At 36.4% G+C, this 27,650-nt stretch overlaps 1 protein-coding gene across 1 annotated transcript in view; it reads right to left on the minus strand.

Moving 5' to 3' along the window:
* Window positions 1-6: 6 nt before the first annotated feature.
* Window positions 7-27,650, minus strand: part of LRRC3B (leucine rich repeat containing 3B) — a 105,391-nt gene continuing 77,747 nt past the window's right edge. The window contains exon 2 of the mRNA XM_072412393.1: window positions 7-2,297. Coding sequence (XP_072268494.1) covers window positions 1,376-2,155 — 780 coding nt within the window. The 5' untranslated portion in view covers window positions 2,156-2,297 and the 3' untranslated portion in view covers window positions 7-1,375. The remainder of the gene's footprint in view (window positions 2,298-27,650) is intronic.

A 27,650-nucleotide genomic window follows, 5' to 3' on the forward strand; every position in this document is an offset into this window, starting at 1 on the left:
TGGCACATAACAACTTCAACTACTTTTTAGCCTGCTGGAGGACACTTCTCAGCTTGTACAAAGACAGTATAGTAAATCTACTCTTGCCTGCCTGCACAAAGTGCTTCTTAAATCTCCTGTGACAACTGGTAGTATCATAGTAGACTCAAAACAAAAATTTTGCACACAATATTACTGATATCACATATAGGTTAAATTCACAGTAAAAATAGACAAAAGTAACCGGCAGGTTAGAGTGGCTACCCACTCAACTGATTGTACACTAGCTTGAAAGCAAGTTCCCTGCAGGCTAGAAACTAGGAAGAAATAAAAGGTATTAGTTGGACTAGTTTTTTCAGGTCCTAAAATGTAAAATATATCATTATACCACATGAAGAAACAAATAACCTATAGTGTTATTGTCATCCTTTAACTCTCATAAGGAACAATTTTCTTGATCTTGGTTTTTTGGTGCATCGGCACCTACATTGAATGAACATACAAACATATTTCTGTGTTGTATCTATAATCGCTAGTTCTTACACAACTGCCATATTGTTATTCTCTTCCATGAGGATCTAATAGACTCCCACTATTGATACTTTTGATAAGGTTTTTTAGTATCCAGTGGAACAGTGATGATTATGATTAAGTGTTTTGAGAGGAATAGAGGTAAAAATGCAAATAATCTTCAGAGAGGCAGGTTGCACAAAATTCAATTTCCACATTAGGAACCATTGATGTCAGGTGCTTTACCTTTTTTTACACATATCCATAACCACTCATAATGATATCCTTTGCCATTCTATGTGCTTACTATAAAGCTCTACACACCAGTAATACATTTTCCAGTTAAAAATATTAAAGTTAGGAAGAATAAAACATCATATTTATTATTATAAATTTCTGCCCACACTGCTCCATCCTAGCGTATATTTGTATTAAACCAATACCAGTTTTGCATAATGGTTACTAACCTATAAAAATAACTAAGTTAACCCAGTCCTTCATCATATTCTAAAGAACAATAGATTAAGATTACTAAGTGTTGCACAGTTCAAAGTTATGCTTTTATTTTCTTTGAAATTAAAAAAATAAATATTTTGTTAATAAATAGTGAAATGCATTCTAAGTAATGAGTACATACTAGTTATGTTGGTTGGAATACCATCAAAGAGACAACCATGTATTATTCAAACAAAGGTTATCTTGTATTGTTTGCTCAACAGTGGCAAAAAAATTTAGCTACTGTAAATTGTTTTAAAAAGGCAAAAAGGTTTACAACAAACATTAGAACTAAACTGAGTTTGTTCTAATGAGCGCCGTTCAAAATTTGAACCAAGTCTTTCCATTACTCTCTGGCAGAACCACAAATTACCTAAGCCTGCCTTCAGTACTATACCACAGTGCTAATGTCATCAGCTTCATCAGGTTTTTTTTGCCTGCTTGGCAGGGACTTCAAGTATTCTAGATGTCTTCTTGCATCCTCCTGGTTTTGCCGTACATAGTATACCACATAGGAAATCACCATGGTGAACCAGCCAAACATAGTGACCAACATGGCATAGTCTGTTGTCCGCTTGGGAAGATTACAAAGGTCGGCATCATTAGCGTTAGTCAGAAATGCCCTTCCTGCATGTTCATCCAGTACAGCTGTTTTGCAGATGACATTGCTGGCAGTCTCATGGTTAGATGCCATGCTCCGAAGAACTTGCTGTAGAGTACAGTCACAATGCCAAGGGTTGTTGGCAATCCTGGCTCTGGCCTTCAAGTTATTAAAAGCATTTTTATGGACACTTACAATCTGATTATCTGACAAGTCTAGAGTCTGCAAGGTCTCTGCCACCCCTTTAAAAGAGTGCTCGTCTATAAATTCGATGGCGTTTTTGGATAGGTTGAGAACTTTCAGCTGATGAAGATCTTTGAAAATCTCATTAGGAATAGAGGTTATCTGATTGGAGTCTAGATAGAGTAAAACAGTTTCAGGGGGAATGTCTCTAGGTATTTCCTTGAGGTTAGCATTACTGCAGCTGACATTTAAGCCTCCGGTATGAGAGCAAAGGCAGCCTTTGGGACACATACTGGCAGAATGAAAACACAGTATCATCAGAACAAAGCTTTGTAGGAGCAGACACATGGAGAGAGAGCGTGTTAGCCACAGGTCTACCAAATTCATGCTTAGATGTCAGCATAATAACATGACTACTCCTCATTTACCCAAAAGAAGCAGTAAAGGCTCCGGAGCAAATTCGCACCTTCATTGTTTTATATAGTCACAGAGAGGGAAACTGCGATTAACATCAGATCAGGAGAAGAACCTGAAACAAGGAAAAAAAAACTAATTATTATAACTGTTAATATTGCATTTAGTAAACATGAAAAAATATACAAATATATATATATATATAAAAAAAACAAAAAAAAAAATTTTTGTTTTTTTTAAAAAAAAAAACAATATATATATATAATCAAACTAGGTAGCTGCTAAACACACTATATATATATATATATATATATAAAAATATATATATATATAAATATATATNTACCTATAAATATATATATATTTATATATATATATATATATATATATATATATATAGTGTTTAGCAGCTACCTAGTTTGATTATATATATATATATATATTGTTTTTTTTTAAATAATAAAGAAAAGCACAGGATATTCAAGTGTTTAATTAATTAAATCAATCCAGTGAAATTTCAGTGCTTTTAAACTTGCAAGAAGATGTGATTTCTTTTTTGCCAAAGCCCTCTATTCTTTTAATTACCCTTTGTGCTTACCCAGCATCTTACCCTTTCCTTCATCTCTCTACATAACTATGTAGCAACCAGAGGGATGAGAATTTGGGAACACTATAAAATGCAAGCCTCACCAATATGGTGAGCCATAGCTGTTGATGGTCGCTTTTGGATGGCTTTTGGATGTCTACACAAAGGGAGCTGTTACAGGTAAATAATCTACATAAAATATGAAAAATCCACATATAATCTCTTTAAAATGTCTAAGTAGGTGGCAGGGTCTCTTTAACAACTTTTCAAGCAGTGGTAAATGTATAGACTAGAAAGTAATGTTCATAACAGCTTTATTGTTTTACATTCAGTTGTAAGGCTCAGTCAACCTAAAACTTGTTTTGCATTACATTTGTCAATTGAGTCACTAGTTTTTTAAAGCTCCTATTTTATTATTATTATTTAGAGCTCTGCACCTAAGTTTGCACCTTCTCTATTTGGCACAGCCAACAAAAGATCACCTATTGTTTACTCTTGAATGAATCTTCTGGCTTACATGTTTTACAATACAGAAAATAAAGGATTAGGTTTAAGAAGGCCTACATGATTGGTTTTACAATGGTTTAATAGGCTATAGATCCAGGAATTGTGGCAAGGTGATTTCAGCTGGAGTAAAGCATAAAAAGAGGAAGTAAGTAAACCATCTATAACTCATACTTGAAATATCAATTTCTAATTAAATGTATTTGACTTCTTTGCACAAAACTTGTTTGCTCTTGGAAAACAAAATATAAAAAACAACACAATGTGCAAACAGTTAAACCAGGCAGTGGGGAAAAGCAAATAGAATTCTGGGGTGGAAATTACCAGTAAAAAAAACTAAAGTTCCTGATTCCCCTAAATAAATCTAATTTGAAACACCGTGTCAATAGCTACAGTTCTCATTTACAAAATAATGATAAAAACATGAAGCAAGTATAAAGACCAACAAAATGGTGCAAGAAATGAGGGATACATTAATACAAAGCCAGTGGTAAGTTTTGTGTATAAACCAGATGACATGCTACCATTATTAGCATACTCTCATTTTAATTTTCATAGCCGTAAATATATTTACAACATACTCTAATGTGACCGGTATGAAAAAAAGTGGTGCCTGGGGCAAAATCTCTAAATATAGCCATGGGAGATATCAGCTTCTTACTGGCTAAGATCCAGTTTAGCACTAAAAGGTCCATTTCCTTTCTACAATCTAAAGGGAATATTTTAGGAAAAAGGTCCAACATGCTTAGGCCACACCTCATTTGTGAATATCAAGTCATGATTTACACGATGATCCCTGTTACAATACTTTCTGCTGTGAGATAACAAATCTTTCACATTTGTGTCTGTGGATTATCGGAAAGCCAACTCTGAGCAATGACATGCAGCTAAGGCTGGAGTACATACAGGGTATATATATATACATGTATATTTAAAAGTACGTAAAAGCGAATGCCTTATTTGTTACCCCAATATGATATGGTATGACACTCATTTATTGAAGATAGATCTGCCAGTTTGATCGCAACATGGCTTTTTTTACACATCTTGAAACAAACAGCTACAACTACACGTAAGTCTATGGCCACTAAAGACTTACATTGTGACCCAACACCTAAATGTAGAAGAACTCAGCAGTTGCTTACCATCACAACAAAATGGCTATCAATACTATATTCTAGTTAAGTGTGATTCTTATTTGCAATTTAGGTAATACCAGATCCCATCTGTCACCTGCATTCATATGGTTTAAAATAAATTGGATCATACACTGACATATATATATATATATATTATACCTGTCTGTCCTAAATAAAAGTTACAAAATAATGGACTTCTTTCTGTTGATTTCATAGCATGGTAGAGTAAATATATCAATTGATTTCTTTGCTGACTCCATTGTCCAATAACCTAGTAATCTTTCTTTTCAGGTGACAATATTGCTTTTACAGCCTCTTCTTTCTTTTTATATGATACAGAGGAGTCAAGCATAGTCATCCAGTTTTGCAGGGTTCTGTTATGCTTGCATTGATAACATGCAGAAATATCATGTTTGGTCACGAGGAAGCCATATGGATTTGTGATGCCTCCAAATGTTTGTTCTAGTTAATTAAATTCCAGTGATGACAGTAATGTTCTTCTTTATGTTTCCTTTCCATGTGCTCCAAAGATATTAGACAGACACATTAGTTCCACAGTTGAATGCACTATGATCAATATTTGCATATGCATTTTTCTTGCTCCTTTTGGAAAGCTGCCATATAACAGAGCATTCATAAGTGATAGCCAGGGAGTAACTGGAGGCCACAGAATAATGCCATCTGCTAGCAAGCAATGGTACTCCAGGGGTGACTGCACACATCTATGTACAGAAAATCCAATAAGATAGGAGCAGAATAAAAATCTGGATAAGACGTTAAAATAGAAATATAGTAAAATAAAAAAGTATAAATATGATGCAGTCTGTTAGGTTCTTCAGCACAAAATGTTGTTCCTGCCGGTAATGCTATTAATATTCTTCTTCCTTTAACATGCCAATCTGTTCACCAAAATGTCAGTTACCTGGACATATATCCTGCAAACTATATTACATCAAGGGGTGCTTTCAACAGACAGATTTCATTTAGATTTATAAAACTATTGTCAAAACAAAATCCTATTATTTAACGTTTGACTAAAACATGAATATACAACAGTATTAGCTGGAGTTAGGATTTATTGTGTTTGCAGCCCATTTGAAATCATGTCCATTACAGACAAACCTGCCCATTCGGAGACAACCTTGCTTTACAATTTCAGTGCACAAAGAACAACCCTGGAAACAAAAGAGGACATTTGCAGGATTAATTAAATTAATTGGGCTTGATTTAGTAAAGCTCTCCAAGATTGGAGAATAAAGATTATCATGGAGGAACCTGGGTGATTCAGAAAACATAGAATGGATCTGGGCCAAGATTGAAAACATTTGCCAACTAATAGCAAATCATTTTTTAGAAACCAGTTCCAGATTTGCTGGATTACCCACTTTCTGTCATGTCAATCTATCTTTTCCAGTCTTGGGGAGCTTTAATTAATAAGGCCCACTGACTCTAATATAAACCTAGGGAACAAAATGCCACCATCACTGCTAACATTCAAAACTGTAATTAAAAGAATTGTCTTGAAATGAAAAGTAAATACTGACTCTAATATAAACCTAGGGAACACAATGCCACCATCACTGCTAACATTTAAAACTGTATTCAATAGAATTGTCATGAAATGAAAGTAAATACATCCATGGTGTTTTTTTAAAACCTTATTACCTAAAAAGGGGAAAAAATTACTTGGGCTTGTATATATTTTTCCCTTATTTACAGGTTACTTTTTTTGTTCTTTTGAGTTGGTTATAATGGGCCAGTGGCACATGTTACAGAATTAAATCCTCATTTTGGTACACCACAATTTGTCTTTTCCCATCCGACATCTCAGGTCCATAAACGTTCAACTATTCTCAGATGCAATTTATAAATCATTGCTACAAAGGGAAGTTAAAAAAGTGTCAGTTCAAAACACAGAATAAAATAAATATTTATTAAATCTAATTATACTCACTTTTTACCTTTTTCATATGGTTGTATATATATCTTTTAACCATTTTTAAACATTTAACTACTTTTTTTCCATTTAAAATTGAATTTCTTTAATTTGTCAGAAAGAAAAAAGTTTTTGGAAACCAGCCATTATGTCACAAGGAAAAAAAACAAAAAAACATTTGTATTGATGCTAGTTACAGACTGCTCCATATCAAAGTAACAATGATGAAGTATAACACCCATAATAAATAGGTTTCCTTGATTTAAAACAGCTACAAGCAAGTTCCCATCCAGACTCCCCCTTTTTTGTTTATTTGTGTTCCATGGCCTAACTGTGGCTTTACCTTGCCAGCAGGTAAATGATGACTTTTGTTCTGTCCTCTTGGACTGATAGTCAGTACAGACATTTTAGTGAGATTATAATGTTTGATGTTCATAGTTCAACTGTAACTGACATTGGCTTACCGAAATCCTAATACATTTTCCTGTTAAAATGGAATATGGTTTATTACCAAATAAAGCCTTGGTGATGTCTATTTCAATGGTAAAGCCTCCTTTAAAAAAAGTTGCTTCATGTTGCTTTTATGTTTCTGTTCATGAATGTTTCCCAGCAGCCAAGACAAGCAGAAAGATACCTGACAGTAAGTAGATTTACCAAAGCCTGCTGAGATTTTACCTTGGCACAAAAAAACCTTTCTGTCATTTTCAATAAAAGAAGGAAAGGATCAACAATCATTGAACAAATATAACATTGAAAATTTTGTGTGTTATATGCAGTTCTTCCTTACATCAGGACAACAAGGACAGAACTGAGAAGTATATGGCTACTGTAATATCTGAGTTTATAAATAAATACCGGGTTGCAATACCCACTGCACTGGCAGTGGCACTGCTGGCAAAATCCAGAGGTGTAACTTCTAGCCGATGTTTAGGCATTTAAAAAAAAATAGAATAACGATAACGAAAAACAAATAAAAAAAGATTAACAAAGCAGGACATTGCTGACTATTCTCTCTTTAGTGGCCAAAAAAACAATATTTCACAGATGGATGAACCCCGACCCACCCACGTTAGATCTTTTCAAGGAAAAACTTGATCTTGTTTTTAAAATGGCTTGGATTGAGGTCTCGTTGGATAAAGTCTCAAAACTTTTTGAAACTTGGGAGCCTTATATTGATACTTAATCACTTCCGACCAAAAAACAAAAAATAATGAAAACCTTTGAGTCCTTATAATGATCCTCCGATATTCTTGGGAAAATCTTGACTATGTTATCAAAGCGAACGTTTGTTTGATTGTCTTAATTATTATTGTATCTTGTTTGAATGTATTTTTGCACTTTTTCTTTTTGTTGTGTTTGTAACCATTATGATGTGATTAGTTGCATTGTATAACTAATCACATTGTTTTGTATTGATACATCCTTCAATAAAAAAAAAAAAAAAAAAAAAGATTAACAAGTACACTAGGAAGTTAAAATGTACATTTAAACAACACCTGACCTGAAATATGTATTGGTGCAGCCATTACCAACCTTCTTTGGGAAATAAACACTACCTTGATGAATGTTTCTGATTACTAACACACCTAAAACATGCAGATAAGTACACCTATTTTCCGTACTTATTCCATGCCAGTTATTTAGTGGTCAAATGATCACTACTACAACCCCACAACTTACATTGCTTTAGAAGATGGTTAAGATAGTGGCTTCTGTATTTCTCATATGTCAGGTTTGACTTTCCTTTTTTTAGTTTCTAAGCCTGGTCTTCACCTAAACATAAAAATACCATAAGACAAGTATTTTGTCTGCAGATAATCACCCTGGAAGAAAGAAAGAGTAAAATACACTAACAGTGGCAGACAGGTGCACCGAAGCTAACTGCATGCTTGTAGGATTTCATGCCTATTTCATGTACCCAATACTAAGGAAAAGCAGCATTGATTAATGATTTTATTCTACCCTGCTCTTTAGAATATTTCATATTTGTTAACGCTGACAAAACAGATTGAATTGTAAAAGTGAGTACTACAAAAAACAAATTAAGTATATGATTCTAATTTATATTGTAAGACCTGTAACAGCCTTGGATATATTAAACAAATCTGTATTAGAAGGAATATGTACTGATTTGAGGGGCACATTCAAAACAACAGTGCTGGGCTGCATTATCCCAAAGTAAGAACAACCCGATTTCACATATGAATTTAGTTTGCTTAAAAAAGTGTATTGTTAGGAAATGCCCATCTGTTCAGAACTCCGTGCTGTGCACCATCGCAGTAATAAACACTGTTTGTTCTGTTTGAAGATGTCATTTTCAGCAGCCAGGAGAACTAAGATAGTACCAGGCTCTGCTTCCCTATCGTTGTGCAACCTGATGGATTTATGGCATCCCCAGCATCCCTTGGTAGGCTGTGCACAGCTGAAGGGGATTCTAGAGGCTGATCAGCTCCTGACTCAGTGCTGCACTGCTACTGGCTGCTGGGAATTTAAAGCCTCTCTGCCCCCAGTCACCAGTGTCTGTTATAGCGTCTGCTGGGCTTACCTGTGCTGGAGTAATTTTGAGTATTTCTCTGTTACTGACCTGTGCCTGTTCCCGACTATTTGTTGAACTCTGACTGGACTGACCTTTGCCTGTGACCCCGTCTCTGCCTGTGCCCTTCCCTTTGTACCTCGCTTGGTGGACCGATTTCCAGTGTTTTGACTTTGGCTTGTTTTTAGATTTCCTGATATTTCTGTACTCTGTATTTGTGGGCTTCTGGTCAGCTGCCAGCCTATGTCCAGACACCATCCCTTGCGCACTGGGGGAACCTGAGTGCTCATACACACAACAAGTTTCCCGAGGCTGCTATAAATTAGGACTGTGGCAATAGATTGGGGGACGGGTATCTGGAGAATACTGGTACTGACCAGGCCTTACATGTATATTATGAGAGTGCAGCCTAAAAAGGTTTTCTAATTTATATACTAAATATGCTATGGTGCAAACAAACTCTTAAATAGAGCTAAACCCGCGATTCCTATTCTGTTGCTGGGTGCCACCATCTTCCTTCTTTTTTGGCCAATCCAATTTTACAATCCAAGCAATGCCCCTGCCTTAAAGATGCCTCGGATCCATTCAACCCATAAACAATCAGTACTTAAACTGTTTTAATGTTTTATTTTGTCATTTTGTTTTCTTTCAATCGGTGGTCACACAGTAGAAAAATTTCTAAGAATGAAATATCATGGGACATATTATCTTTGCCAGCATACGGTCCATTGCAGCCAGATTTTTTGTAACATTCTCTCTCAGTTTGGGTAGACATGCAACAAAGCTTTACCACCATGTAATCACAGAGGAACGAATTCCATTGTAATATTTATAGGACTTCAGAGAAAAATAAAGTAGTACCGCAAGCTCAGTGGTTCTGTATTATTACCAGTAGCATAATAGCTCTCTTTAGTTAAGAGATTGCAAACTAATTTCACGTTGGGGACTGCATTTAGCAACTGGAAAGTCACACCATCATCTGCATTAATATTGTCATGTGCAATTAGCTATGACAAGAGATGAGTGCTCTAAACCAATGAAAGGTGAAATCACAAGTCTTAAGCACATCAACAGCCTTTGCACTTAATAGGCACTAAAGTATCTCTTTTTACTGCATTAACAGCTTACTCAAATAATATTAATGGCTTTCAAATGGTTGAATGTTAATTGGAAGCTAGTATGATAAGTGACAAGACATATGTAAAGGTGACGTAGGTCACACCCTAAGGCAGAAACATTTCAGAGTGTGGCAAACTGCTTTTCTTATCATTGCCGCAACAAATTTTGTAAGCATGAAATATGCTGATTGACAGAGGTTGGACTAAGTCGTCACCCTTGAAGTCCAAGTCGAGTCCCAAGTCATTGACACCAAGTCCCAAGTCAAGTCTCAAGTCACGAATACTTCTTCCAAGTAGAGTCCCAAGTCAAGTCACTTAATTTATCAAGCTGTTTGCAAGTCATGTTTAGTCTGTTATAATGCCTTCCTCCCCACATTCCTTGCATTCTAAGTACACTAAGTTTGGCTTTCTGCGCTGACAGCTGAAGGGGACAAGCAGGAAGGCAGTGAGCCTTGGAGAGCCGTGGACGTAGAATGCAAGGAAAGCAGGGAGGAAGGCAGTGTTATATAAGACTCACTGCAAGTGGAGTTGCAAGTCGCTTGACAAAACCCCCTAGTCGAGTCGCAAGCCGCTGGACGAAACCCCCAGGTTGAGTCGCAAATCGTTTATTGGGTGACTTAAGCCAGACTCAAGTCCAAGTCGCACAACTCAAGTTCCAACCTCTGCTGATTGGAGCAATAAAAAGTACAGCATTGTTGGGATACTCGAAGGTATAAAATGATTGTAGTAATTTTCATATTCTCTTGAATCTTTATGATTACCTGTGGGATTCAACTAACCCACACATATTTTTGCACATTGGCGGTTACTTCATACACTTCTGGGAAAAAGCCAGGGCCAGTCAACTATGAATTTAGGCCTGACATGGGCCATACGAGTAGTGTGGGGTCCAACTGTATCTGTGGTACTATAACAGTCACTCATGCAATTTCATTTTGGGGTGTTTGTGGTTTCAGCATAAATAATAATGGCTGGCATGGTCAGGTTAAGTGTATATGTGTCATTTAGATTTCTCTAATTACTGTGGTGTGGATCTCCAGGGTTTGTGGCTGATGTGGAGAAAACAGGTCCTGATTTATTAAAGCTCTCCAAAGCTGGATAAGATACACTTTCATCAGTGAAGCTGGGGGATCAAGCAAACTTGAAATGGATTTTAATAAAGTAATTTGGTATTTGTTAGCAAATGTTTTAAATCCTGGACCAGTTCCATTCTAGGTTTGCTGAATCACCCAGGTTTACTGATTAAAGTTTATCTTCTCCAGCCTTGGAAAGCTTTAATAAATCAGCCTTTTTACCTCTGAGGAACCCTTGAAATAATTTTTAGCTTCTGGAGAACCCCTGTTAAAACCTTAGGTCTTATGTGGGTCATTGATAAAAATACACTTTTCATTGGTAGTGAAATCAATCCTAATTCTACTGTACAATATAACTGTAAATATTGTGTTTTTTTCTATCTGCCTGGTGTTAATGCAGACCTTCATTGTGATAGTATAACAGTAAAGTACAAACACTCAATTAAGAGAATTACAATCAAACATATGTAAAAAATGAAAAATCCAATATTTCTACTTTCAGTCAGCCCAGTAATAATAGCATTGCAAAGGATTTTTTTACGAATATCAATTACATTAGAAAAGCTGAAGGAGGAAAGTGCAGCATGTATATTTCCATTCACAAAATGTTCTGCATTCTGAAAAGCACACAAAATTAAATTATTATGTATCATTGCTAGTGGAAATAGACCTCCCAGCTGTATTTCAATAATTCTATACACTGTTCAGAAATATTGGAAAGTAGTGGATACATTGCTTTATTATCAGCTTGAATAGAAGAACACATAGCAGACAGACATTAAAGACATAGGCTATTCTTTGCAAATAAAAAGTATGGATTGTATGTATGTAATATCTTGTAATAGTCACTTTCCTGGAGTTTATTACTTGTTCATTTTTGTATGGCAGAATAATCAAGCACAAACAGTGAAAATAAACCACAAGGCCATTGTTACATTATACCTAAATATTGATTTTAAACGAACGTTATCTATCATCTTCCATTACAAATGAAGAATGAATAGAAGCTTTCTAGCTGTTGGGCTCTTTACATTCTACATTATGTAAAACATATAAAGATCAGAAAAATAAATTATTAAAATAGGATTGGGGAAATTATTTCTAATAGTAACAGCCAATCATCAGGTTATTGGACAATGTAAAGTCAAATAAAACCTTGATTTTTTAGTGGGGAAAGTTGGAACCCTAAGGTATCCTAAGGAGACAAGAAGTAGTGTGGAATGACATCAACTGGGTCACAAAGTGGAATACAAAAAAGTGTTTTGTAGTAGATTGGGGGAGGTTTGGATCCTCAGACTGAATTTTATAGCTTTGTCCTCTTTATGGAGATTTCTTTTCACTTTCTGTCTAAGTAACAGGCGAGAGGACCAAAATTAAGGATCTAAACAGAGACCCATGAAGCATGGGTAAAGCAAACAGCCAAAGTGTAATCTGCCTATATTTTGTATTTTCTGGTTCTTCCTTTCCTCCCAATTTATATAATAATTACTAGCGTAAACACCTGTTTTCATCACTTATTTTATTTTCAACACAGTGATGTCATCATTGGGTATCTGGGCTTTATGATGCAGTGCAGGCAGATTATAACTGTCGAGAAAGCCCAGCATGGTGCTCTGCATAGTTTGCTTAAAACATCAAAGTAAAAATAATAATATTGATAATAAATATATTTTTCACTTATTTACCTATGTTTTAATCCATTTTAAAACTGAAATCCTAATAACATGATGCCTCATAGATTGTAAGCTCTTTTGAGTCCTCTCTTCCTCCTGTCATTGTATCTGTCTGTGGTTTGTAACTCCTATTTAATGTACAATGCTGTGTAATATGTTGTTGCTTTATTAACTATTAATATTAATGTGTCTGCCCTGCCTACTGATGCCTACTGATGCAATACAAAGAAACACCCTAACTTTGTTTTCCTATTCCTCGTCAGAACACATTCTTGATTTTGGGCAGAATCAAAAGGTTTTGCATGTAATCAGATATAAAACCAAATTTTAAAGCTGTGGTCGCCAACCTTTCAGACCTTAATGGACCACTAATTTCATAATTTTAACTCCCGCGCACCATTAATATGAATTTGTTTAAAAAGATAAATACATTTGTAAAATAATGATCTTCCTAATGGTGCCAGACGAGGACTGTGGAGGCTCTGATTCATTGATCAGCTCACTGTTAAGTGAAGTATTATTATTGTTACTATTATCATTAGTTGCATTATCTTTGGTATTATTAAAGAAATGCAAAATATTCATTTGTTTTTTCTCACTCATTATTGGTTTATTTTATTCGAATTTAAGAACAAACAGGAAATAATAGTTATAAAAGTCAAACTATTTGATGCCATTAAATATAACTGTTAAAGAAAATACACAGTTAAGATCAGACTTACCTAAAAGAGCATCTGAGAAATAAATAAAATAAAGCAATTGGATGAGAATTGGTATTTGCGGGGTGGGTGACTGTTGTAATGGTGGAAACAATACTAAAGCGTACGGCTCAGCATTCGTTGCCTCATGCGACTTAAGACAACACCGACGTCAAGCTGCGCCTCCCTTGTTTTTCCGTCTCTAGTACAGTTCAAGAATTTAGTGCAATATAATGGTGAAAATTTGTCATTCAGAATATAAGAATTTATTAGAATATTTTTATTTTTTAATAAAAGATGAAAATTACAAATAATGTCCAAATTTTTATGTGCCACCAAAATTTTCTTCATCGACGTGAATTATATACACTTCAACTATTTTCTACTACTTAAAATGAAGGAAAATAACTGTAATAATTATTGTAAATATCAGTGATAACCTTGAGCAGAGCAGGAAATGTTTATAGCTGGAATTCTTGCACAGTTTTTTTGGCCTTGTTGCCTACTTTGTTTTCACTGTACAATGTGTTCTTCCACTGGAGCTCACCCTTTCCTAAGTGGAAGGCCTCTGACATCATCCAGCTCATTTCTCCACAGACTTGCTGTTTTTGGTCCAATATTTTCCTTGACGTCCATCAGTCCATCATGAAGGCTTAGGATCACATATAGTCATTACCTAGGGCAGTCTGCATGCCTGCCTAGGAATGCCTACTCCTCCAGACTGACCCATCAAGGCATTTTGACTTTTGCATAATTCCTCCCAAGAATAACCCCACTATGCCCACTAAAGATTTGTGCAGAGTACTGTATCTATGTAGTGTCCCCCTACCCAACTAACCAGGCATGATTTACCTAGAATAAGCTAGGTAATAAAAGCAAAAAAGCTTTATTTAAAATTTTCATTAGCATTACCATAAGGGGAAAATGAGAAGCCAGGGAAATATAAGCAGATTAAACGTCAGCTTTAAATAATACCATTACAGAACACACTATAAAAACTTTGCTTCCTGAGAAATGACAGTAAATCATTAAGTTGTGGATGGTGTTTTGTGTTATTTTAGTGTGTTAATTGCTTGAGAAATAAGGAGCAATCAACATAATGCTTGCCAGTGTAATTACACAATTACAGTGTAATAAGCATCATATTGTAACCATTTGTGCTTTTGCTGTTTTTCTGATTGATAGCTTCTGGATGTTTGCAATCTAATGGTCAAATTACTCTCCATTTACTTACAGGCTAGAACAACAAGTTAGAATTTTGTAACTCTTTCAGCTGGTAGTCACAGTTTGGCAATTCTGTTTCTAATTACAAGTTTTCTTCTCTATTCAAATGTTTTTTTTTTTTAATCTTTTTTCACTTGCATCTATTTACAAAAAGCTATTTTATTGTTTGCCATACCTTTTAACGGCTGCAAATATGACAGTTGATACCTATTTATCAGTTATACCCAGTTCATTTGTTTTTTGGAAAAAAGGTCTTTAGGTAAAAAGATTAAAGATAATAATATCATGGCAAAGTGGCAAAGTGGCAAAACTAGGTGTGTACAGTATCGTGTCGTTCAGTGATTGTGCATGTTTCTGCGGTACACTTTCTCCTTTACATGTCCCTCCCTGCATCGTTCAAACGATTGTATCTAGTGTGTGGACACTGTTGGTGGATTATATGAACGATCATATTGTTACAGCATGTACAGAATTGTGCACAATATGATTGTTCAAGTATAATCGTGCATAATCGTTGATCGGTCGTAATCGTTCATTTTCTAACAATAATTATTGGAAGTGTGTACCTAGCTTTAGCCTAATATTGATTTGACAGGTGCACTTTAATATTCATGTGAAGTACAGGGGTATGTAATAGTGTTATGTATCTTTTTATAATGTATCTTTTTATGTATCCTTTTACAATGTATCCTTTTATGTATCCTTTTATAATGTATCTTTTTACATCTGTTTGGAGGCTGTAGAAGCTCTACACAGTGCTGAAAAAAACCCGAATTTTTCCTCCCATTGACTTTAATGGTGTTCTACTTTGACATTCGGCCACCCAAATCTTTTTGCTTTATTCGAGCGAATAGCTGCCGAATCGAATAGTGAGCTATTCGACCAACACTAAACATTAGTAATTATGGTCCCTAAAGTTGGTTAGTAGTATAGTAATGGAAAAATGTATACCTCAAGAGCAAAACATTTAGGCAAAGGGTATGTGTAGTTTGCATCCCCATAGGGGGGGCTGGATTTTTTTTCATTCTCTCTTCTGGTGGAGTAATAATACACAGGCTCAATCTGTTATTTAGATCTAGGGGGTTTACTGGAAGATTTGTCCATCTGGGTGCAGAATGTCAGAGATAGACAACTCACACAACTGCAAGTCCTCACTTCTCCTTCTTTAACCCCCCTAGCGGTATTCCCGAGTGTGACTCGGGGTGGAAAAAATTGCAAATAAGCGGTAATCCCGCCCCTAGCGGTATTCCCGAGTCACACTCGGGGTACCTTTGAGGGTCCCTCTTACCTTATCCCCGTGCTCAAGCGGCGATCTCACGATCCCGCTGTGATGGCGGGGCGCTTCTCCGTCGGGGGGGCGTGGCTGGGCGGGAAATTTAAAAGCAGATTACGGAGTAATCTGCTTTTAAATACCGCCCGGGTCCCCACCACCCCGATGCACGCATCTGCAGTTCTGCAGGATTTGCAGGATTTCTGCTTGGTGCATCGCATCTAACTGCAGATGCGATCACCAATTGTAAATTCAGAGGGTGATGCCAGCGGAGATTTCCCGCTGGCAGCAGCCCCTGGATCTACTGCCTGCTCCCTGCTCGCATCACCCGGAGGCTGATCTCTGGGTGATGCGAGCAGGAGAGTGAGCAGCGGGGTTATCATCCCCTACTCCCGGAGGGTGAGATCAGCCTCCGGGAGTAGGGGATGATAGCCCCGCTGCTCACTCTCCTGCTCGCATCACCCAGAGATCAGCCTCCGGGAGATGCGAGCAGGGGAAAGAAGTAGGGCGGGGACATCCCCACCGCATCAACCGGCAAGATGTGTGACATCTTCCGGGTGATGCGGTGGAGTGATGGATTCTGGGGGCGGGAAATTTAAAAGCAGATTACTATGTAATCTGCTTTAAAATTTTTTTTTTTGAAGTAAAAACACATCAAAACATATAATAAAAGTATAAATACACATTGTAGTGCACCAAGCATCATTGCCCAGTGCCCTGATTTACATTTTGCACGCTATTAGCCCTGACCTTGATCTGACTTTTTAATGACTTTTTAATCACTTCCTAAATTGAAGTAAATTTTTTTTTCTAAAATCTGCAAATAATTAATTAATTAATTAATTAATATTTATCAATAATTTTGCACCCTTGTTTGGAAAATTTCAGAAGGAAATTTTTGGATAAAATTTTTTTTTTGGATAAATTACATGATTCTAATATAATAAATAAATATAATAAATATACCCAGGAGTTAATCCTGAGAATTACAGGCCCACAATATAAACAAAAATTTCTACGCCAAAAAAATAGGATCACTTTTTGCATCAAAAAATGACAGAATTAGAACGCTAGGGGGGTTAAATGCTTTTCTCTCAACATCATGTTTCCAGTAACAGGAGAAAGGATGAGGGCTGTACACACTGCAATGGTTTGTTCTTTGGAAGGTGAAGGGGGAAGGGTGTGTAGGTGCCACCCCATGGCTTTTCTCCATCGGAAAGGTAGTAGTCGTTCGTCCCTGCTTGGTCATTCATTGATCCGCCATGACAGACTGATAAACAACCTCAAGGGACCATTTTACACACATCAGATTTAATTTTTGTTAATCTAACATGTGTATGAAGTTATATGTAAATTACTAATCTCCAAAAATCCCTATGTAAAAATAAACAAAGGCAGACATATTTGAGTTCCAGCTAGGGGGACAATCATGATACAACAGTGAAATATGTGTATACATAAAAATACCACAAAATGTGTTATTTGTAGGATGACCTGGCTAAAAGCCTAGAAAAAAAATGAATGCAGCCGTTGCATCCAAGGACAGCTATACTGCAATATTAACTTTTATTCTGTGGTGAAGATAAGCCTTTTAACTAACCTTGCATAAAAATAAAATGTGTGTTTACTACTGAGCATCCCCACCCTACAATAACTAAACTATCACTAACTAAAAGCAAAAATAGCAATATAAGGCTATAGATTAGCCTGATTTACTCTTTAAACAGCAAGGGACCACACACACACACACACAAAGACATTAAAATGCATATTTTTCAATGAAAACTCACTTAAACGCTTAGTAGTTGCAAATCTTATACAAAAAATATTAGCGCAACTGTCTACCAAAAGTTAAATAAAACTACTTTTGTTAGTTTGTTCCACCTGAAAGGAAAGCCCCAATGGGTAATCAAAGAGGAGTGGACTCCTATTTGCCCAGCCTGTGATTACATATCGTGTATCTGTGGGAGGAAGAAAAGAAGAGGAGGGAGGGAAAGCCAGGCTTTTGAAGGGCAACCAGAGTCAAATTTAAAAACACAAAATTTTATTGTTCCAACAACATAATTTAAAAGATTAAGAGCTATGTCTCTATAAATGAATCCTAGGCTAACATATAACCACTAGTTTCGCAAAAGAAATAGCAATATCGTTTAGTATCATACTTGGTATAAAGATGGCAGTAAAGTGTCCCACCCGACGCGTTTCGCCCAGACTGGGCTTCCTCAGGGGTAAGGGGAGACTTAGTATTATTGCTTGGGCTTTTTTCCGCATTAGGAGCCTTGTGATACCAAATTGCTACTTGTAAGTGATTTGATAGTGAGACCGATATCAATTTGGACGTACTGCTGGTGTTTCCAGATGTCCGAGTGGAGTGGACGGTGTGATAGAAGCTTCAAATGTTTATTCCAGGACCTTCATATGTACAATGATTATGATATCTCTGTCCTAGTAGACGTAAATGACAGTGATTCAGCAGGGGAAGATAAAGCGTTGTCTTCTCCTATGGATGATTTTAGTTGTGGTATGTGGGTGAGCTGCAGACAGCCATCCAAAAAAAAATTTTTTTTAGCACAAGCGCAAAAAAATCCTCATTTTCTGTTAATTCTCAAAGAGACAGATAAAAAGTTACCAAATATCTTGAGACTAAAAATTGTGCACGGTACTGGGAAATGGCACAAACTACATTACCCCAAATTTTCCATAGCTCACTTATTTAATGTCATTAATGTCCCTGTATGCACCACACATTTATGTTTGCAATTTTGTAATAGCATATGAGTAGTGTCAAGTACTTGTTTTGAATGTATAAAGCACCACGTTGGTTTCTTGGACCACTACTGTCTCTGCTGCACTTCACCGAGTCCAATATACACGTAGGGGAGAAGCGCTGGATTCTGGGTTATAAAAGTGATTGCGTGATTTACTGACACATAAATCATCTGTCTATAAAAGCCTGAAGCAGGCCAGTAAATACAGTTTATTTACAACTAAATAGAGCTGTGCTGTAATACTCATGGCGCTGCTAAAAGGATTGATTTCCCGGCCCTTAAAGTGGTAAACCCTCAATTCCTCCCAGTTCAAAATAGTAATTTCTTATCAAACCACTAATGTCAAAAGGGGTAGAAATTAAGGAAGGGGATCCCCACTGTGTGGCTGCCATTGTGTTGCTGAAAAGGTAACTGATAAGGTGTGATTTCTACCCACCAGATCTTGGAACAACAGTCTTTTATGTTTTTTCTTTGTTTTTTTTTCTTTGCCTAAATATTACCAAAAGGATGCTCGTGGATTTATGCAATTGCTCTTTGAAGAGGTTGCTATTTTGTTTACTGATCTTGTACATTTTTATGCACTTTTTACATTAGTGTACTTCATTGTTTGCAGAAATGAAACTGTATGAGCATATGACCTTAGGAACTCAATCTATACTCACTATGCCAGATTAATATAAAATGCTGTATTTTTTACTGATCCTGACAGTGCATTTTAGACTTTGCATTGCTTAAATCCCAAGTTGCCAAAAGCTTATTTGATTTGTAATCTAACCTTAAACCACTGACCTGCATGTCACAGTCAGTATATGATACATAAAAAACATGGGGCTTCACCTATGCAGGATAATCCTATACATGATCTTATCTTACCGTAAGAAATAAGAAGATGAAATAAGTTTATTCTTTGTGTAGTATGATTCCCAGAAGATTGTGATATGCTTGTGATCCTAAATAGGTATTTGGTTTGTCATTATATTCATATTCAAGAAACACGTGTTCACAAATGTAGATGGAAGGTGTACAGAGCACAGGTTTGTATCCTGTCTTACAAAGGTGTTTTTATTTATCATTTATTATGATATATCTAAAGTACAGAAATAACTGTAAATTTGAAAAAACTGATTATTTTTACACTAAATATTAGTGACTGGCAAGTTTTCAGTTTCACCCTCAAGCCCACAGCAATAAGATCAATATATAATATAATTCTTTCATAACATATCCTATCCTTTTTGCAGAAAATACAGAAAGTAGAATAGAGTCATGGGGGCTGATATATAAAAGATATATAGGCAGTTGTCTTTGCAAAGTGAATTATACCCTTGCATTGGATATTTTACTTAGCTTAAAAAATGAGATAAAGCTCTGATGAACTTTATTCATCTAATCATGTGCAAAGGAAAATCATGATTTCTTGGATATCCTTGCACATGATTGGGTATTCTCTACAAAGTGAACTGTGTTCATTAACCTAAGTGTATTATTTGTAACAAGGAGATAATTCAGCTTGGTAAGTGAACAGCCTAAGATCCTTTAGTAAGTCAGCCCTATAGTTTGTGTCTAATTACCCCTTCAATCCCCTATAAACTCAATAGAAATGCATACACAGACTGCAAAAATTCACAACTATCCTACAGCTTCTCTGTTCTGTGTCACATAAAACCTTTCCTGGATGACATTGGTTATAAGTAGTTTGACTCCAGTTCTAATTTGCCGATTGTGTACTCTTTACTCTCCTGCACAACAGGTTGCAATATTTTTTTTTTAGCATCCAAACTAAAAAAGCCAAAGTGCAACCCCCCATTCCTCCTTTACTAAGAACTATTTGACCAGCATAAGTTGCATGTCCAACTTTTATTGAGCCCTTCTTGCTGAGATGGATGTTTTTTCGTTCCCTTAGCCCATCCCTGCTTAATCTTGCATTGCACACTTATATACACGTGAAAGGGAATATTTAAGAATAGACCCCCACCGCCATCCTACCCTGACGCATATAATCCCCCTTGCCACTACTTTACTGATGTTTACTTGTTCACACTGCACCAATGAGCACTTGTAGCACAACAAATACCTACATTGTGGATGCAGGCCCCTTTGACTTATTTCCCTGGGTCCATGTGCACACTAGATGAGTATTAGTCTGTTTTTTCCTCTTCCTGAGGGGTACATAAAAGTCACACCTCATGGGGAAGCTGGGCAAATAATCTTGAGCCAGGCGAGCCGCCCTTTATCATTAGCACCAGAGTGCAGACTGCCAAATAGCATGCAACTTTGTCAGAAGGCCCAACTACTGTGGGGAGTACCTTCCTAATTGCTGCCAGAGTAGCCCAATGTCATTTGGATGTCCTGTCCACCTCAGTCCTTGTTCACCGAAAGCTGTCCTGAACTTCACTGAACGTAACATTAATCAGAAGGTGAAATCGCAAAAAAACATTACTGTTTCATTGAACTGATGGTTGTTTATTATACTATCTGCTGGTATGGTGCCATCTCATGGCTATTCTATATGGTCACATACTGTATTATTATGATTAAGCCACAATACTATCAAAAGTCTAAATTTGTGTAGTTTTACATAAACTGAACCTGAAGTGGTGTCTGTTCTCTGCCATTTTAGGCCTGTTTAAGCATGTGGCCTGAGAAGAAATGTCCTGGATGCCCATTCAAGAAGCCAGGCTTGCACTTGCCAATGTGCCTTTAGACTTCAGCAGTTACTACAGCAGTTTAGACAGCAGTTACTTCTGCTCAGACCAAACAGATAAAATTTGTGGTGGCTACAGTACTTTGGCTTGGAGGTTGAGGCACTTAACTTTGTCTTCAAAAACCATGCTCTGTTAAGTAAGGTTCATTATTTGCTGCAGTGAGCCTAACATATTGTTTTCCCTCTGAAGAACGCACTGGGCAATTATAAAAGCCTGGGAATATCTCTGGATATCTGCACCTCATTGTCTTTCTACTCATATCAATGACCATACACTGCTTCACAAATGTCCACATAACAAAGCTGCTTTTCTTTTTCAGCATAGCCCGTAAAACAGGTGACACTTTTCAAGTGCAGTCTTTTAAAGTCTATAGTATTGAATTTATGAATACAATGCAATAAGCAATCAATCTAAAAAAGAAATATTTACAGTGCATACAGTACAGCTGCACAGAAGCCTAAGGCTTCAAACAGAAAATAACTTTTTTTCTAAAATTTATTGCATGGTTTTTATTCTGTACCTGCTTGACATCTGTTGGGAATGCCAAAAGCAAATATCCAATAGTAATTGAGATACAAGTTTGCTGTTGATGCGAATGCCAAAAGCAACTAAAAACCAATAGCAAATGAAATACTTGTTTGCTGTTTCGGTGAAAACATAACACAGGAAGTTAAAAAAATTATTTTATTTGAAAAAGTTACTTGTTTGTTAGGTAGTTTACTTTTTTTTTAACAGTGTAGATATGACTCTGATCACTCAATGTGCTGCTGGACAGACGACTGAGGAACGTACATCATAAACACACAGTTCATAAGCAAAGAACAATACATTAAGCATAAAATTGTTAACTGTTGGCATAACCACTAATCATAGTGAAGATTTATGAGAATATACACTGCCTGGCAAAAACAGTCACACTTCAATTTTATATGGAACCACCTTTCGCTTTGATTATGGCGGACGTTTGCCTAATACTTATTTCCATCTAAAGTTGCATTATTTTTACATTAAGATCACTGCGTAAAGTCTTCACCACATTCCAAAGATTCTCTATGGCAGCCAAACCATGTGGGAAAATTATGTCCCATGATCTCTTTCACAAACAAACCTGACTGATCCTGGCAGAGTCAATTTGGAATATGCCTGTATCATCGAAGAACAATATCTATTGATGGAAAAACCTGGTCCCTTTGTATCTTCATGTAGTAAACTGACCCCATTTTATACCACATAATATAATACTGTCCCCAAAAGATTGTACTAGGCAAAGGAGGTGATCACTTCATCCATCTCTCTTCTTAGCCTGATGCGCCCATCACCCTAGACAAGAATAAATCAGACACATCATACCACGCAAACTTTGTCCATTGCTCCAGAGTCCATTCTTTAGGCCCCCCAGCAAAACTAAGCTTTTTTTCCCCCAATAAGCCTTACTGGTTAGTGGTTTTCTTGGCTACACAGCTGTTAGTGTCAATAGCCCAAGTTTCTTTTTCCCAACCACAGAATATGTCCTCCGATATGGTTGTTTACCAAATGAGAAGCTGCTTACTGCATCAGGGTAAATAACTTGTTGTCAGATGAAACATATTAATCAATGAATAATTATCCAATGGAAGCCCCTTACCTATTTTCTTAGATTCGTAGTCTTGTCTGTATAAACAGCATGTTAAAATCCCCACTGAACAACTATTTTATATATTAGTCTCATGTTCTTTCATAATCCCTCTAACATTCTAACACTGAAACAATCTCATTTTGTTCCATGGGAAGATGAATTTTATCCCTCGTCCCAACTCAAGCTTTTGCCACAATGTATAAAAAAGCAATTATTTCTGAGGGCCCCACAGTCTGCACAACATTGCACAGTAACCTATAACTGTAGAAATGAATTTTCATCCAGTTAAATACTTCTATGGGCTGGTGGTTGTTATAATATTATTACTTGATGGTAGTATCTGCTTCCATGTGACAGAGCTGGGTCAATCATCCCGTAGTGGCGCTGTCACATACAGAGAGTTGCACGTTCACAATTAGAAATAATAAATAATTTTGGCCCTCTGGGGCATGGAAACAAAGGAAGAGTAAGAATATTCAACTAGGAATAGAAGCAGTTTAGCAAACCTATTTACACCGGGCACACTAGTATAACAATTAAAAAATAAGATAAAAAAAGTTTGGATTTTCTGCATTTTTTGATCTGCTGCATATGTACAAAACTTTTCTTTTATTCTCCGTTTTGTATACAGATTACCTGTATGTTCTCCCTATTGTATACAGATTACCTCATGTTTGTCTTTCTAGAGGTGTCAGACACTGATGCTATCTGCATAAGATATACCTTAACAGATTTATAAGACATTTTTACAGCCCATGTTAAATAAACATATAAAGCCAACCAAGTATTTAAATACTATACCATAGCTTCTGAGTTTAATGATGTTAAAGCTGACCTAAATTAAAAAAAAACTAAAAGTCATGGAGAGGTAGTATTAATTGACACAAGAGACATGCAATGTGTTAAAAAAATAAATCCCTGGTTTCTGGTGGCTTTTTGTTTAAGCACTATACTGTAAAGCGGTGCTACACAAAGAGGCAGTCATTGAAGACAGTGTAACTCTCGTGCATCATCAATCATACAATGGTTAACAAGGATTCCCGTCCTCTCTGAAGTCTGCCATGTTGGGAGCAAAGGATAATAAAAATAGTGCAATATTATGGAGTGTTGTTGAGTGTTCGGGGTGCCCCAAATTGGAAATATATGTACTGTATGTCAGCAAACCCTTATTTCCTGGTCACTTGAACTAAAGCCAAAGCAGCAGTGCCAGGGGGTACTCACATCAACAAAGTCACCTTTTAAAGCTAATGAAAACTTTGCCAGCTTTGGTGCCCACCCTTATTTGCTGTGAGTCACTTGAACTTAACCTGGGAGCTTCAAGTCATGTAACCTGGAAGCAAAGCAGTACAGAGTTTAAAAACAGGGTTTATACTTTAGAATATCCATTTCTTGTCTCCCTAATCCCTCTCTATATTTTATATGTAGGTTCACTTTAATGTTCTAGTTTTATATTGTGTAGCATACTGTAACAGATAAAATATAGCATCTTGTTCATGGCTCCTTGCCATGGTCTTTAGAAACACAAAGAACATTTACAGTTATTTGCAGCTGCGAGTATAGCTACCTTTTCTGTTGTCTGCCACATCTCACTGTTCTTTATTATTCTCATTATTCCTTTTATTCTAGCTAAGTGCTCTCAACCACTTCTACCTTCTTTTTCTGTAACATTATCAAAATAAATACAAGCTATAGCCTTTTCCCCAACCCAACAGCAGCCATACTGTATGGCTCCTATTGGCCCTTCCTTGTCATATTTACCAGAACAGTCTGAATACCCAAACTGATAGCAGATACATGTTTCCTGTGGCCATGGCTTAGATGTAGCTCTTAAGTTTCATATAGTGGTTGTAAACAAATTAAAATGGAACTAAAGCCAAAAGATTCCTACTATTGATTTACCACAATAATCAATCCTTTTAAAAATAGGAAAATTAAATGGTTAAACCCACATTGTTTTAATTTCTATTGTTGTCCGTGCCAGCTGTCTGCTTAGAGGAAGGTTCTTTGATGTATAGAGAGCAGAAGTTAAGCTTCTAATTGTGGCGTAAACAAATAAGGAAACCTGTAGCGACGGATGAGATGACAGTAAAAAAAATTTTGTTTTAAAATAGTTTTATCTATCATGCACAACATTTCCTTTAAACAGTAAATGATCGAACCTTGCAAAATTACCTATTGTATTGTTTTATATGTATTACATACCTATTTATAGGTATGTAATTAACTATGTAACTATTATATTGCGTGGTGGAAAGCGGCAGGTGATCGATGGTCACATTATTTTGTGCTGCATTGAATGGTAAAGCTATTGGTGCTGGTGCGCTCTAAATGATATTTAAATCCAATTGTATATCCGATCATGCAAATGTTCAATAGTACATGGCCAGCTTTACAAAAGGCTGATGATTTTCTCCATGTATCTATGTGTAAAACCTAAAACCTAAACCCTGTTACCAACCAGAAACAATTGCTAGTGGGAGTCACAAATACATTTACCAGTTATTTTCCTCTGCATAGACAAAGCTTAAATTTTGAAAATTAGGGTAATTTACTGCAAAATGCAGCACAGCAAATGCACAAAGATTTCACATGAACATGAGTGCTATGGTGGAAGACTACCATGGTCAATAGGAGCCCTATTGGGTGCACCTTTTACTTAAGCCCTATAGCAGCTATTTGTGCTTCTTGTGCTACATTTATTGGATACTGAATGGAAGATCTGCAAAAAAAAAAATACATATAGTAGCAACAATACCACATACCTTTAACAATCTATATAGGGTGCAGGTGATTTCATAAGCTGTATTTGGCAGCAACATAAAGTAAGCTCAACAGAAAGTAATATGGTCTACATGAAACACAATAGGAAGATGTTTGCGTTAATTTATTCAGCCATGTCTTTACAGAGTAAATAAGATTCAACTTCTGGTTCAGATGAAGTAATGAAGTGTGAAATAGCTTATCCTAAATTTGAATAACAATTAGAAAAATGAATTGCTCATTAAAGAGGCCAGCTTGTAGTTGCATTGCTGTGATAAATGAAAGCACAATATTATCACTCATACAGTATTTTAAAGTCCTTTATATAGTCATATTACCACATATCCTATTTTCTGGCCATTTGTCAGTAGGCAATCATTTCAGAGCAGTCATCACAGCACAGTATATGTCCAATATGTGCATTATATGTGGAGCTCATGAATAAAATACCTGAAAAAAACAGGGGTATTTTTTTCTAATAAAGAATCAGCTTTGTTACTATTAGAGAATCTTTTTAAATAGTTTGTATTTAGGGCTTTTTTATGGGGTGTGGTAGCCCTGACAGGAAGAAAGTACAGTATTCTAGGAGCGGGATAGGAAGTAGTCGCGGGAGGAGTTTAACATTGGATTAACTTTTGGATTGTGTCCCCTCTTTTTGGATTGTGTCCCCTCTTGGGGTAGTGATGTTTGAGCCTCAGGGAATTGGAAAGAGAGAGAGCTAGAACCATGAGTATATAAGTCGATCAAGACTAATTGCCACATGGGATGTGAGATAACAGGGCTTTGGGGGATTGATAGAGCTGGCTCTAGGTCTGGTGTGGGGCTTGCCATGTCCTTTAACAGGACCTCTTTGAACAAAACAACATAAATCAAGAGCGTGTTCACCTGGATAATGAGTGTCACAAAAGCACTATTTGTCCAACCCCAGTGGTCACAGCTACCAAGTTTCTGCAAAGGTTTTGTTGAAGAATACTACAAGACTGTGGTTTGACCTCGTGTATGGTAGAAATCCTCACCAGCATACAAAAGTATATTCAGCACAAGACATCTAGCTTGTGCAGAGTGTTTTGCTGGTTTACCCAAAAATCAAACAGGGTACTATCTTTTCAAGCTGTCACTTTCCAATGTTCATAAAGAAATGGCAGCTGGAAAAAACAGTTCTCCTAAGTACATATTTAAGGGAATCATTTAATTTGCTATATGAAATTTTCATTTATCTATGTTTTTTAACTAGAATGTGATGTGTTGTTACTGAAAATGCAGAATTTATTGTATATTTGTTTTACTATTTTAACTGATGGCATCAGTTACAAAATAAATTTTCTATTCTACAATATTTGTGCTTATAGTCGTCTTGTTGTAAAACACTTTTCCTATATGTGTCAATTAAACACATTAAATAGTTAAGTAATTTAACACACGGCTGTTTTTTAGGGTACTGGTTTTTAGGGTTACTAGGCAATTTCCCATGGCTCCAAATGACAGAATGGCAGAGGTGTAGAGAGAAGGTTGTGCATTTTGGACCCCCACATCATATTTGTCCAGTGACCTATTTTGTCTAACTTACACAGGTAGCCCCCAGGTTAAAGACATCCAACATACAGACGACTCCTAGATACGAACGGGGCTTCCTTGCTCCCTCCTGTGCAGGACGGAGGCATGGAGGGGGAGGGCTGCATAATAATATGGTCAGACAAACATCTGTCCTAATTGCATTTTTTTACAATTATGTACCTGTTCTGACTTACATACAAAATAAACCTAACAACAAACCTACAGTCCCTATCTCGTACGTAACCTGGGGTCTACCTGTAAAGCAAATGTATATTTGGTAATAATATATGGATGGTTGGAATGTTGTGCAAA

This window comes from Pyxicephalus adspersus, chromosome 5, assembly GCF_032062135.1.
Source record: "Pyxicephalus adspersus chromosome 5, UCB_Pads_2.0, whole genome shotgun sequence".
Lineage (NCBI taxonomy): Eukaryota > Metazoa > Chordata > Amphibia > Anura > Pyxicephalidae > Pyxicephalus > Pyxicephalus adspersus.